Genomic DNA, 15555 nt, shown 5'->3' on the forward strand with positions numbered 1-15555 from the left:
TAAGAACATAAGTGTTGCCATACTGGGACAGAAGGAAAGGTCCATCAAGCCCAGTATCCTGTTTCCAACAGTGGCCAATCCAGGTCACAAACACCTGGCAAGATCCCAAAACAGTAAAACAGATTTTATGCTGCTTATCCTAGAAATAACCAGTGGGTTTTCCCAAGTCCATCTTAATAATGGCTTATGGACTTTTCTTTTAGGAAATTATCCAAACCTTTTTAAACTCTGCTAAGCTAACTGCTTTTGCCACATTCTATGGCAAAGAATTCCAGAGTTTAATTAAACATTGAGTGAAAAAATATTTTCTCTGATTTGTTTTAAATTTACTACTTAGTAGTTTCATTGCGTGCCCCTTAGTTCTAGTATTTTTGGAAAGAGTAAACAAAATGAGTCTACCCATTCCACTTCACTCAGTATTTTACAGACCTCTATCATATCTCCCCTCAGTCGTCTCTTCTTCAAGCTGAAGAGCCCTAGCCTCTTTAGCCTTTTCTCATACAGAAGTCGTCCCATCACCTTTATCATTTCCATAGCTTTTCTCTGTACTATGTCTTTTGAGATGTGGTGACTAGAATTGCATACAGTATTCAAGATGCAGTCGCACCATAAAGTGATTCGAAGGCATTATAACATTCTCATTTTTGGTTTCCATTCCTTTCCTAATAATTTCTAACATTTTATTTCCTTTCTTAACTGCCGCTGCACACTGAGCAGAGGGTTTCAACATATCATAAACTATGACACCTAGATCCTAGTTCTATGCAGATGAGATCACACTACTTATCCCAGTGGACAATAAGGAGTTAGATCCAATTATGTTAATCCAGAATTGTATGGCTACGGTAGAAGCATGAGCTTACAATTTTCGCTTGAAGCTAAAAGCTGAAAAGATTAAAATGATGTGGCTGGGGATAGTGACACCACCACTTAATAACACACCTTTTATATAAAAAAATTTAGCCTGAAGAATGAGTCAAGTCAGAAAGTGTTTGGGGTACTACTTGACTCTATGTTATCATTTGAGAAGCAGGTCAACTGTTTAACACAAAAAAAGTTTTGGAAGCTAAGACAATTAAGAAGAATTCGAAAATATCTCTCTTTCCATCAATTTGGTTTAGTAGTACAAGCACTAGTTCTAAGTCAACTTGACTGCTATAATCTGTTGTACGTTAGTTGTTCAAGACTAGTGGTTCATCGTTTACAGACACTCCAAAATACAGTAATGACATTGATCTGTCAGGCTTCGAAATGGGATAGAATAACCCCCTTGTTAAGGAAATTAAACTGGCCACCTATGGAGACAAGATCATTGTTTAAACTATGTGTGTGGTTTTATAATGTGCTATATGATTAGCTCCTTCATCGTTAATGTCTTTAGTATCATTCTCTACATTGAGAAAGGGACTTCGAGCAGACAGTCTGCTAAAACTTAACTTTCTCTCAATGTTAAGGGTGAAATATTGTAAAGTGGATCCTTATTTTCTCAGCGGTTGCAGCTCTCCACAGCCTGAAGAACACCTTCCAGTACTGCTCCTTTTTCCCTCAGAACAAGGAAGCTTTTTATTGCCTAGGAGGGGCTTCCCTCCTTCCCTCAGTTATGGCACCAAAACACAAAACAAAGCACAGTTATCATTCACCTTTCTCAATCCGGTTAGTTTCCCAGTCCAGGCTTCCACAGCTGCTTCCTCTCCCTCTCTCTTGGGGAAGAGTATCAGCAAATAATAAAAGAAAAAAAAATACCCGGTTCAGTGTAGCGGGGTTTTCCAAAACACAGTTCACTTTTAGCCAAGCCTTACTCCACTGCTCAGTTTAGCCAGGCTTTCAAAATACAGTTCAGTTCTAGCCAAGCTTTCAAAATACAGCTTAGTTTAGCCAGGCTTTCAAAACACGGTTCAGGTCTAGCCAAGCTTTCAAAATACAGTTCAGTTCTAGCCAAGCTTTCCAAAACACAGCTCAATTTAGCCAGGCTTTCAAAAAAACACAGTAATGGCTTTGTGCGGGCTCAAAGCCTAGGGTCCCACCCTCTTGGTCAGTCATACTCCTACCTGACCTCCTCCCGCTTGACCCGGCTTGGCCCCGCTACTTCCTTGGCTTTCGCTGAGCCAGAGCCGAAAAGTCCATCGGCTCTTCCAGGGTGCTCTCCGGTTCAGTCAACTCCATAGGGCAAGGCTCACTCTCTGCCTCTCTCTCCTCAGGAGCCCAATCTATATTCTCCTCGCCCCGCCCTTCTCCCAGCTGCTCACCCTTTCTTTCATTAAAGCTCCTTGGTGGCTCTTCTTTCTCCACCCACCTGTTCCACCACCTCTTCCACCAGGTTGGAGAATCAGCCTTATTCCTTCCCCTGCGGCCCTCCTCTGGAGACTCCTGGGACTGCACATAGTTTCTCTTATCCCCGGTCTCCCTTGGGGCATGCTAGGAGTTGTAGTTCTTTATTTCTAGTTTTTTCCTGGGGAATGCCTGCCTATAACGGGGGTATTCTGGCCTATCCCAGGGTTCCTTTGGGGCCTGTCCTACATACTCTTTACAATATAAGTGAGCACATACTGGACTAGAGTCTATATATCATGCCTAAAAAATCGGCACGAAAATGAAATACGCCTAAGTGTAATTTATAAAGTATGCCTTAATTTAGGTGTACTTTATACAATAAGCCTACAATTCCACACAGTTTATAGAATATGCTGCGCACCCATCCACGCAACTAAATTTAATCGTGGGCAGTTACACCAAGTAAATCCCAATGCTTAAATTATGTGCAAACCAGGTGTATTCTATAATAATGCGCATAGATTTTATAAATGCCCATGACCCGCCTATTCCACGCCCATGGCCATGCCCCCTTTTCAACTATGCAACTTAGAATTTCTGTTCATCACGTTATAGAATGCACTTAGACAGCTGTGTGTGTAAATTCTAATTAATGCCAATTAGTATCAATAATTGTTTAAGTGGCAATTATCAGCGCTAATTGGCTTGTTAACTAATTAAGTTGTGCGTACAAATAAAGAATATGACTGGATTTGTGGGTGCAGCTTAAGTCATTCTATATAGAATCCAGGGGACTATCAGCGGCATAATCGAAAGAGAAGGATGCCCATCTTCTGACACAAATCGGGAGATGGGCGTCCTTCTCTTAGGGTCGCCCAAATCGGCATAATCGAAAGCTGACTTTGGGCGTCCTCAACTGCTTTCTGTCATGGGGATGACCAAAGTTCACGGGGTCATGTCGGCATTTTACCGAAGGCGGGACGGGGGCGTGGTTAAGAGATGGGCAACCTCGGCCGATAATGGAAAAAAGAAGGCGTCCATGATGAGCATTTGGCCGACTTTACTTGGTCCAATGTTTTTCACGATCAAGCCTCGAAAAGTTGCCCGAACTGACCAGATGACCACCGAAGGGAATGGGGGATGACCTCCCCTTACTCCCCCAGTGGTCACCAACCCCCTCCCACACAAAAAAATTAAAAAACATTTTTCCAGCCTCTATGCCAGCCTCAAATGTCATACCCAGCTCCATCACAGCAGTATACAGGTTCCTGGAGCAGTTTTTAGTGGGTGCAGTGCACTTCAGGCAGGTGGACCCAGGCCCATCCCCCCCTACCTGTTACACTTGTGGTGGTAAATGGGAGCCCTCCAAAACCCACCCGAAACCCACTGTACCCACATGTAGGTGCCCCCTTCACCCCTTAGGGCTAGGGTAGTGGTGTATAGTTGTGGGGAGTGGGTTTTGTGGGGCTCAGCACCCAAGGTAAGGGAGCTATGCACCTGGGGCAATTTGTGAAGTCCACTGCAGTGCCCCCTAGGGTGCCCGGTTGGTGTCCTGGCATGTGAGGGGGACCAGTGCACTACAAATGCTGGCTCCTCCCACAACCAAAGGGCTTGCATTTGGTTGTTTTTGAGATGGGCGCCCTCGGTTTCCATTATCGGCGAAAACCAAGGTCGTCCATCTCTAAGGTCGACCATCTCAACATTTAGGTCGACCATCTCTTAGGTCGCCCTAGATGATAAGATTTGGGCGTCCCCGACCATATTATCAAAACGAAAGATGGATGCCCATCTTTTTTCAATAATACAAGATGCCCCGCCCCTTCGCAGGAATGTCCTCAGAGATGGGCGCCCTTAGAGATGGGCGTCCCCGTTCGAAAACGGCCCTCCATATCTATTTCCTTTCAAGCTTCCAGTATCTGGAACGCCTTACCAAACAGTGTTTATTCATTCGGTTTCTGGGAAACTGAATGTTGTTTCTATTGTATTTGATAATAATTTAATGTGCTGGATGTTTTTGTATGTAATTTCCCAGTCTGATTGACTGGTTTGTCATTTTTTACTATTGTCCACATTGAACTTTTAGGTAATTGTATAATATAAATGTGCATGTAACGTAATCCTTTTCCTGGGTGGTGAGCCCTAATGTGGAACCTTGTATCACGTAGCTATAGTTCGGGTTCCTCTTTCTCACATGCATTACTTTGCACTTGTTCACATTAAACGTCATCTGCCATTTGGATGCCCAGTCTCCCAGTCTCTTAAGGTCCTCTTGCAATTTTTCACAATCCTCTTGCAACTTAACAACTTTGAATAACTTTGTGTCATCTGCAAGTTTAATTACATCTCTAGATCATTTATAAGTATGCTAAAATCCAGGTTCAAAATTACAATTCCCCACTATGAACAAAAAGGGTGGGGGAGGGGGGTTGAGGTTCCAAAAACAAGACCACCACCACCATCATGCCCTGTGCAACGTTAGCTTGTAAAAACTTTGTCCACTACATAGTTTGTGCACCCACTGCTTTAAAGTCGCTGCATTATATAGCCAAATGTCTGGAGTATTCACGCCTCCTACTGTACTTATCATTAACTTTGCTAAACTAATTTTAGCTGTTTTCTTTTTTCATAAAAATTGTTGCAGAACACTTTTAAACCAACGTTCATCCTTCACTGATATCCAAAAAGGGTCCATTTGCACAGAATACAATATTTTTGGAAGGGCTACCATTTTAAATAAAGCTATAGCTACGTGATGCAAATTTCCATATTAGGAGTCATTGACCAGGAAAAGGATCTAGGTGTCATCACTGATGGTACGTTGAAACCCTCTGCTCAGTGTGCAGTGGCAGCTAAGAAAGCAAATAGAATGTTAGAAAAGGAATGGAGAACAAAACTGAGAATGTTAAAATGCCTTTGTATCGCTCCATAGTGCGACCGCACCTCGAATACTGTTTGCAATTCTGGTCACCGCATTTCCATAAAGATATAGTGGAATTAGAAAAGGTACAGAGGAGAGTGACAAAAATGAAGTTGCCTGCCTCAGGGATCACAGAATCTTACGAAGTGAAGTCAAATTGCTCAGTGCTGTGCTATCAGAACTTCTCTATGTATAATTCCAAGACTTATCCACTGCAAAGCTGAAGGTACCAAGGCTTCAAAAATGCAGGAAAACAAAAAAAAAGTGAGAACTCCATCTTCATAAGGTTTTTCTCTGGTTCTGACTGTTGGTATACCCCTATGTCGCATAAAAGGGGCAATGAGTTTCCCATTAATGAGCAGTTGCGCTTTCGGCACTGCATACAAAACCTTCACCCAATATAAAAAAATGCCCTCCATTCCCATATTGTTCCAACATCCAGAACATATAATCCCAGGTGCAGTGCAAATACTGCCTTTACAATATTAGCGCCCCGGAATAAATCTGATTTGATTTGTATGAATACGTTTGGGAAGTGCCCCAGTCAGTCTCTTTGCTAAAACAGAAGGTAGTATTTTTAAATCTTGATTTATCAAAAAAATGGGTCTATAAAAGCCAATCAGTTCTGGGTCTTTACCCTGCTTGGGAAGCAGGACCACATGAGCCCTGTTTTGATAGTGTGCTGTCCTCCCTGCTACCAATATATCCTGAAACTCCTCTCTCTCAGGGTCTCAGCTACTAAACCTTCTAACATGGGTTTTAGCCCCCCTATCACTAAACTAATTTATGCCATGGAAATCGGGGACCCAACTGTTCCATCACACTCAAAGCTAGCTGAGGCAAGGGGAGATTTGTGAAGAAAGAGTGACATGCGCTCACATCCACCATACCACCAGCATAGAGTTCTGGAAGGTTTCTAAAATCTGTCCCTGATCACAGCTAGTTCACCCCTGAATTTTTAACACTGAAAATAGAACTTACTGTCACAGGCTGAACATCGGAGAGGATTTTGTTTTAAAAAGTAACCATAAAAGATTGAATTTGCGTAAGTGTTTTACCAATTAGGCACTTATGCAGTTTTTTAAATAACTGGGCGCAAGCTTTTCAGCAGTCCTGCTCACATCAAGTTGCTCACCGCATTGATAACTGAAACAAATGTTAGGTAGTCTCTAAACATAGAACAAAGGCAATCAGTTTGATCACTTAGGGCCCCTTTTACTAAGCCACGTAAGTGTCTACGCACACCCAACACGCGCCAAAATGGACTTACCGCCCGACTACCACGTGGCTCTTGCGGTAATTTCATTTTTGGCACACGTCCGCTACACGCATCTGAAAAATATTTTTTATTTTCTGGTGTGCTTAGCGAACACACACCAAGTGGCATCTGACGCACGTAGGTCATTACCACACAAATTCTTTACCGCTAGATCTATGGCTGGCGGTAAGATCTCAGACCCAAAATGGATGCGTGGCAATTTTGATTTTGCCGCACGTCCACTGTCGGAGAAAAAAAAGAGAGGCCTTTTTTACAGGTGTGCTGAAAACTAATTCTGCGCGCACCCATAACCTGCGCCTACAATACCGCGGGCCACTTTTTACCGCAGCTTAATAAAAGGACCCCTTACGTTTGTCTTATTTAAGAATTTATAAGCACACCAGGTACAAAAAGGAAGATTACCTTCATATCTATTTCAGTGCCATGGATCTGTTGAGCTACCGTCTTGACAATTCCAATGACGATGTCCTGGAGTCCTTCTCTTTCAGAATAGTAATGCAAAATAAGGCCTTTTCCTTTTTCTGCATCTGAACATCTAAAGGACGGGGCACGCATACCTGGATAAATAGTGCCAAGGTGATCGTGCAAAGCATCCAAATTCTACAGGGTCAAGAAGAGAAATGTATCAGGGTAAAATGTAAACAAAACCTTGTCATATTTATCCAATTACATGTACATGTACTACCCCTCTGGAAAATTCCATCTAGAATACAAATGGACAACCCCCTTTGTTACATCGATGCTGCATCCTATACCTTGAACCATATATAGGAAGAGTCTAAGAGGAGAGATTGGTAGTCTCGCTAAAGTGATGTTATTTGAGTAATGAATAATCATTAACCAACAGCCTGATGGAAATGTAGACAACTTCACCTACCTTGGCAGCATTATATAGATAGGAATGTCAATTAAAGGCTTGGCAAGGCCACATTAGAGTTTCAGCAGATGTGTTGAATTTTCAACAATACCAGTCAACCCTTATAATTGAAATTAAGTTCTATAGGGGTCCTTTTACTAAGCCACGTAAGCGTCTACACATGCCCAACATGCACCAAAATGGAGTTACCGCATGGCCCTTGCAGTAATTTCATTTTTGGCGTGTGTCCACTATGCACACCCGAAAAATATTTTTTTATTTTCTGGCGCACATCAGCTTTGCACGCCAAGTGGCATTTGGCCCTCATAGGTCTTTACTGCCCAGTTACCTCATGAAACTTTACCGCTAGGTCAATAGCTGGCGGTAAGGTCTCGGTTCCAAAATGGACGCATGGCAATTTTAATTTTGCCGCACATCCATTTTCAGCAAAAATTTTAAAAAGGCCTTTTTTACAGGCAAGCTGAAAAATGGATTGGCGCAAGCCCAAAACCCACGCCTACACTACCGCAAGCCATTTTTCAGTGCACCTTAGTAAAAGAACCCCATAGACCTACTGTCCTGCTACCTATGATCTATGCCTGTGAAATGTGGAAACTGCTACAAAGACAGCACAAAAACTGAATGTATTCAATCAGTGGTGGCTACATAGAATTTTTGGGGGTCACCTATCATGACCATATTAGTAATGAGGAGAACCTGAGATGAAGTGACTCATGGAGGCTCCAAGATACTGTAGCTTAGCAAAGGATCCTGGTGGCTGGATGTATTCTAAAGATGTGTAACTACTGACAACCCAAAATTGCAATGCAATGGACACTAACAGGTAGCAAGAGAAAGAGGGAGACCAAAGAAGAAACATGAACCAAAGGAACAACAAACTCCTTCCAATACCAGGCACTCTGTGAAGTAACAAAAAACCCTGCACAAGACATTAAGCATGTTTGCAGCAAGCTTGCTATACCAAACTAGCACTATACACAGAATCCAAATGGCAATAACGTACCCAGGAAAAGGCAACAGAATTAACATTGCAACAAAGTGCGAGCAAAATCCAAAAATATTCCTAGAACACCAATACCCCTCCTATTTGGAGTTGAAGGTTAGAAAACAAAACAAGTTGGACTGCTATTGATCCCTGTACAGAAACTACACGTAACAGAGCATCTCATCTCAGCCGCACATGAAAAAGACACACAGACTCTTTCCAAATAGAGAACAATAAATAGCAAACAGAAATTTGCGAACAAAAAATGAATTACAAACCCAAGAAGTGAGACTCTACATTAACGACAAGCTCCACCTCTGGCTGTCTTCAAATCTAAGCTAAAAGCCCACCTTTTTTATGCAGCTTTTAACTTCTAACCCTTATTCACTTGTTCAGAACCCTTATTTTATCATCCTCACTTTACTATTCCCTTATCTCTTGTTTGTCCTGCGTGTCTGTCCTAATTAGATTGTAAGCTCTGTCGAGCAGGGACTGTCTCTTCATGTTCAAGTGTACAGTGCTGCGTACGTCTAGTAGCGCTTTAGAAATGATACGTAGTAATAGTAGTAACTGGAATGCAAGAGAAGCAGAAACACATACATTTCTTCCCATACTAAGAGGCCAATATAATTTAACTAGACAGAGACTCCTGCCAGTTACCCCCACTCCTAAGAACCACTCTACCTGCGACAGACACAACAGTCCAGAAAGTGTTCCAACCCCAAAAACTACACCCTCCAACCACCACACCAAAAACTGTACCATCCTCAGAATTAGTCCCCCAAATCTAACCCTAGATGCTGTGGACAGGACCAGATTAAGCCATTGGCAAACTCTGCACGTACTTTGAGTCCACCTGCTTAGGGGAACCCGTTGAAATATGTTCAGTACGCAGAAGTTTAGATTTGCCAACTGTCTGATGTTTTGAAAAGTCAGCAAAATTGTAAATGTCCAGAAGGCAGAAGGATGGGTAATATCATTGAGGTTAGATTGAGAACAGAAGACGACATGATGTCAAAACGTTGAAGCTGGCTCATCCCTGCCTCTCCTACGTACCCGTCATCCCCGTACACCCAAAACAAAGCAAACAAACGCATCAACTGCTGCATCCACGGTGTCGTTCTTTATTGTTGGTAGCATTTTTATTTGATCTCACTTATATTTTCAAACATGCCAGCTTGTGCAGCATACGTATGTACACAGAGGAAGTATCGGTTTCATCAGTTAGAGTACTAATTTGTTCTAAATTGTAATCAGTGTGTCATTTGGAGGGGTTGGTTATAGGGACTCCCTAGCACCCTAGTAGGTGTTGTATTCATGCACAGACATTTTTACCTAATAAAGTGCCACCAAAACAGACATCAGGTTATGAGAATCAGGTGCTCAACATTCAGAGTTTGTATTCATAAGTGCAAAGGTTTTTTAAAACCTTAATAAAGTTGAATCCTGGGAGCATTTAACATCTTTTTTGTTTCCTGTGCGTACATCAAAAGAAAAAGATGCTACGTGGGAACTTGCTCCTTTTGTTTTGTGGAATGCAGTGATATATTATAAAAATGCACTTCAATTTTTTATTACTACTATTTCAAAGACAGGTATTAAATAATGAGGGAAGAGCTTCCTTCATGCAGAAGTTCTGTCCAAAGTCAGTCTAAATGTGCCAACATTTCTGTTGTATATATTTATTTTTCTTCAAGTCTGTGTGGTTGTAAAAGGCATTTTTTCCTTTTAAATCTGTGTTTGTATATAGATGAGTTTGATTTTATTATGAAGGCAAACAATCACCACCAAAATACAGTAGCTAGCAGCACACTATTAGCCACCAAGTTCATGCAAAGTTAATTATGTTCAGTAGAAAATAAATTACATTATATTCCAACAAAATTTCTATACCGCCATTACCTGCCAGGTTCAGAGCGGTTTACAATCAAGTAAAAGAGACCAATACAGTTTCTCGGGAGTTAGCAAAAATATTTTAAATGTTACCTCATCAGAAATTCCTTGAAAAAGCAAAGTTTTCAAGTTCTTCTTAAAATTAAGTAAATCATCCTGAAAGTTAATATGGAAAAGAAAATAATTCCAGGCCCTAGGAGCCTGCACTGCAAGTAAAGTATCAAGTAATTTTAATCTCTTTACTCCTCTAATTGACAGAAGAACAACTCCCCCCCCCCAAAAAAAAAAAAACCCAATTATGACAAGATCGTCTTTCTCTATTATGAGTTATAAATTCCAAATGTTCTACAATATAAACTGGACATTCACCCATTAAAATCTTATATAATAGACAAGAAAATTTAAATAGTATCTTCGCCTCTATGGGTAACCAATGGAGTTCAACAAAACAACATGAAATTCTATCTTTCTTCTTTAATGAAAAAATGAATTTGACTGCAGTATTTTGTATAGATTATAGTCTACAAATTATTTGTTTAGAGGCACCCAAATATATCAAATTACAATAATCTAGTTTAGCTAAAATCAGTGCTTGAACTAGTAACCTAAACTGATCAAAGTGAAAGAACTTCCCGATTGGTCTCAAACTTCCTCGTCTCAAAATTCCTTAGAAGGAAAAAAGAATTTTTAATCTGTTGGCTGCCTGCTATGTGAATATTCCATCACTGTCTCATTATTGCTACCAAGTATTACCTATTATGGGCATTTGCTTTAAACTTTGATTGTTTTAATTTGTTTATTCATACCTTACATGTGCATGGTATTGCTTGTTAAACCCAAAGGCCAAACCTAAGGGTGGTTAAACAATTTGGAATAAACTATGTTGTGCTGTAGAAGTTGTTTACTTTTGCAATGTGTGTATATATGCTTGTTCCAGTGTGTGTATGTGATAATGTTTGAAAAAATGTCTATACCTATGGCTATGATTTCTGAACATGCGGCATCATTAAAGGACAGATTTTTAAATGCACAACTGGGAATATATGGTAATCTCATCTTTGTTAAATGCTTCAGACATATCCATCGACTTGCTCCCATGATGTTACTGAATTATATTATTCTGTCTCACTGTATTTTCAAATATAGATAATGTGGGATATAAATGTCAATTTAAAAAATCCGTTATCCTCCACCCTTTAAGGCACTGCCTATCCAACTGGATGGTGATGGCACAAAGAAAGCAAGTTTGGTCCAGTGAAGACTACCTCAAAATAACCTGTTCCTTAGCTAGGCTCTAGTATTATCATATTGAAAATGCGACCATACCATACCTTCGTGGTTATGTTCCACTAATAAGTTAAATGATTAACTGGCTTTCTTGAAAGGATTATGAAACCTTTGGATGCATGACTAGGAACAAAAACACACTTATTTATGTAATATCACAATTCCTCATGTACCACGACAAAACAACTTTTTAGGGTGGATAGTGTTCACAATTAGCTCCCTTTATTATCGACCAGGTAGAAAAGATAAGCATTTTTAGTTTTGGCACACTATCCACCTTATAATCGAAAGAGAAAAACGCCTAGATTTTGACCCAAATCGGGAGATAGACGTTTATCTCACAAAAACGAATAAATCGGTATAATCAAAAGCCGATTTTGGACGTTTTCAACTGCACTCCGTCATGGATGCGGACAAAGTTGATGGGGGCATGTCAGAGGTGTGGCGAAGGTGGAACTGGGGCATGGTTATCGGCCGAGGAGAGATGTACGCGTTAGGGCGATAATCGAAAAAATAAAGGCATTTTAGCGAACATTTAGGACACTTATGTTGGACCCTTTTTTCACACGAACAGGTCCCAAAAAAGTGCTCTAAATGACCAGATGACCATCGGAGGGAATCGGGGATGACCTCCCCTGACTCCCCCAGTGGTCACTAACCCCCTCCCACCACAAAAAAATGATGTTTCACAACTTTTTATTTTCACCCTCAAATGTCATACCCACCTCCCTGACAGCAGTATGCATTGTTAGGGGGTGCAGTGGACTTCAGGCAGGTGGACCCAGGCCCATCCCCCCTACCTGTTACAATTGTGCTGCTTAATGCTTATTAGTCGTCCAACCCCCCCAAACCCACTGTACCCACATGTAGGTGCCCCCCTTCACCCCTTAGGGCTATAATAATGGTGTAGACTTGTGGGCAGTGGGTTTTGAGGGGGATTTGGGGGGCTCAACACACAAGGGAAGGGTGCTATGCACCTGGGAGCTCTTTTACCTTTTTTTTGTTTTTGTAAAAGTGCCCCCTAGGGTTCCCGGTTGGTGTCCTGGCATGTGAGGGGGACCAGTGCACTACGAATCCTGGCCCCTCGCACGAACAAATGCCTTGGATTTATTCGTTTTTGAGCTGGGCGCTTTCATTTTCCATTATCGCTGAAAAACAAAAACGCCCAGCTCACAAATTGTCGAATAAAACAAGGACGTCTATTTTTTGCGAAAATACGGTTCGGTCCGCCCCTTCACGGACCCGTTCTTGGAGATAAACGCCCATGGAGATAGACGTTTTCGTTCGATTATGCCCCTCCACATGTCATCACAAGAACAAAATATAAGAAAACCAATGGACTGCATTAGGGGCTTATAGCCTATTTAGTTATGTTTCAATAAATGAGAGATCTGGATGCAAAACAAATATTTATTTTTATTGTTTTGATTTATAAAACCACTTGTTCCCGAAACATGCTCAAAACAGAGTAATCCATTTGTGTATCTAAAATTTAAACTTCTACAAAAGAGATGACATGAAGATGTGATTCCATGTGCCCCAATGAAAGGAGAGTTCAAATTTATTTCCATCTTTATAACACCAGGCTTCCCAAGGCAGACTACAACAACAGAAAAAATGAACCCATCAGGAAACAGGATATCCTCACTGAAATTTGACCAAGTATTACTGTATTCTACAGAACGGTGTAGAAAAATGAGCACAAAATACAACGTTTATTACTGCTGCTTCTACCAGCTACAGTAATCCTTTCTGCTGTTTTAGTGATATTCAATTTTATTTCATGATATCTATATCTAGATATGGGAAGTTTTCAAGTAAATAAAAAATCTGTCAAATACATTTTTTTTAAAAATCCCTTATCCTCCATTTTTAAGGCACTGCCTATACAACTGGAACAGCTTTAGACTTTTTTTTACAGATGGACCATGATTAGGTAGTCCTTTATTTTCTAATAGCTTTTGCTATTGTTTTCAGTAGTGTTTGCCATTGTTTTGAGTGAACTAAAACTGCGGCAAGTTCTGCCTACTGGTGACAAGCTCCGCCTTACTGGCTTCAGACCATAATGGGCTAGATAGGCTCACCTAGACTTGCTAGACCGCTCTAGCTGACAAGGCAGATCAGAGTGGTGTATACACTACAATCAGTTCAGAACAAGAAAGGTACACCAACTATCGATAGTAAACATAAGCAATCGTACAGAAAAGTAAAGAGCAGGGACAGGAAAGGGCAAGAGGAGAGAAGAAGAGCATGATTGCTAGCTGGAGAAGCCTGTCAGTCTAAGTCTCCTTATGCCTGCCTAAAAAGCTAAGCCTTCAGGTTGGCTTTAAAGTTCTTCAGGGAAAGTTCACTGTGGACAGAAAGCAGGAGATTATTCCAGATATGTGGTGAGAGAAAGAAAAAAAGCAGTGTCAGGTAGATTCATAATAGGCAAATTTGGGACTAGGAAGGATATCGATAAAGGAACGAAGGACCCTGGCGCGGGGATAAAGGATGGTGAGGCAAGCAAGATAATTGGGAAGGCCTACTCTGAGGGCCTTAAATGTTAACAGTTCTACGTTGTAAGTTAAATGTTTTTCAACAGGCAACCAATGGTGATGGTTTACTAGAGAAGCAGTATAATCTAAGCGGCAGGCACGGCAGGACAGTTTAATGGCAATATTTTGAAGGGTTTGTAACTTTTTCAAAGAAGACTGGGCTAAACCTGCATAAGCAATGTTACAGTAGTTGAGGCAGGATGTAAAAAATGAAAGGATAAGTGTATACAAGTTACTGTGTTCAAAAGAGGTATAAAACACAGCAGCATACAACCTTGTAAATGTAATTGAATCAATGTAATTTCTAACAACTGTTAAATGTAAGCCACATTGAACTGAAACTCATTTTTGAATAATTGTGTGATACAAGTATGAAAAAATAAATAAAAAAGAAATAAATTGATGTCACGGTTGTGGCCGTGCCCTTATGTTCAGACCTACTGTTTCTCTGTAGCTAGCTCTGTGACCTCTCCAGTCTGCCTTTTTCCTATTGTTGTTCTTCCTGTAAGCCACCCTTCGCTTTGGTCGCCCTGCTTCTGCTTCATTTCCTGTTGTTGTTCTTCCTGTCAGCCAAGCCTCGCTTTGGTCTCCCTGCTTCTGTTCATTTCCTACTTGTGACATCATCAGCCTACTCCTTTATAAGGACCCAGGGAGCTTTCCTACGTTGCCTTTGCAAAAGGTCTCTTAATCTTGTGTTACCTGTTTAGGTCATATCCATGCTTGGCTTTGTTCCTGAGTGTTTTGCTCCTGAAGGTCTGTGCTGTGTTTCTCTGAGTTTTGTGTTTCAATGCTTTCCTTTGTTTCTGTGAGTTTGCTTTTGAACCTTGTTTCCTGAAAGCCTGGCTGTAGAGCCACACCCTGCCCTTGGTGTCTGTATCTGTTTGTCTCTACCCTTGGCTCCAGCTTTTAGTCTAGCCCTGCTTTTGACTCTTGCTATAGTTAAGCTCTGTGTTTAAGCCAACCTCTTTATTTAGCCAAGCTCTGTTTCTGTATTCCCTGTTTTGTTTCCTGTGTGTATGGTTCTTGTCTGTTTATTCTGAGTCTGTAGAAGCCAGCATCATACCTGATTACTTCACTGCTATCCAGCTGTGGGTGCTGGTAAGCACATTGCTTCTTTGTTTGTTTGTTTGTTTGTTTGTCTTCCCTTAGTCTGCTTAATCCTTTGCCTGCCATGTTTGCTTCCTGGCTCTTGAGCTCTGTTTCTGCCAAGTTCTGATCCTGTGTATGTTTGAGCCAGGTTCTGCTCCTGTTCTATGTTTGAGCTAGTTCTGACCCAGTTCCCTGCCAAGCCAAGTCCCTTTCAGTATCCTGTTCCAGTCAAGCCAAGCCAGTTTCAGAATCCTGTTCCAGTCAAGCCATGCCCATTCCAGAATCCTGTTCCAGCCAAGCCAGTTTGAGAATCCTGAATCCTGTTCCAGCCAAGCCTGTTTGAGAACCCTGAATCCAGTTTGAGAATCCTGAATCCTGTTCCAGCCAAGCCTGTTTGAGAATCCTGAATCCTGTTTAAGA

The 15555-nt window shown here is 41.2% G+C and overlaps 1 protein-coding gene across 2 annotated transcripts in view; it reads right to left on the reverse strand.

The window, feature by feature from the left end:
- Window positions 1-15555, reverse strand: part of GUCY1B1 (guanylate cyclase 1 soluble subunit beta 1) — a 181870-nt gene that overhangs the window by 125034 nt on the left and 41281 nt on the right. For both annotated transcript variants that reach the window (XM_030191612.1, XM_030191613.1), the window contains one exon: window positions 6870-7067. In XM_030191612.1, the coding sequence (XP_030047472.1) occupies window positions 6870-7067 (198 nt within the window). The remainder of the gene's footprint in view (window positions 1-6869; window positions 7068-15555) is intronic.

This window comes from Microcaecilia unicolor, chromosome 2 (genome assembly GCF_901765095.1).
Source record: "Microcaecilia unicolor chromosome 2, aMicUni1.1, whole genome shotgun sequence".
Lineage (NCBI taxonomy): Eukaryota > Metazoa > Chordata > Amphibia > Gymnophiona > Siphonopidae > Microcaecilia > Microcaecilia unicolor.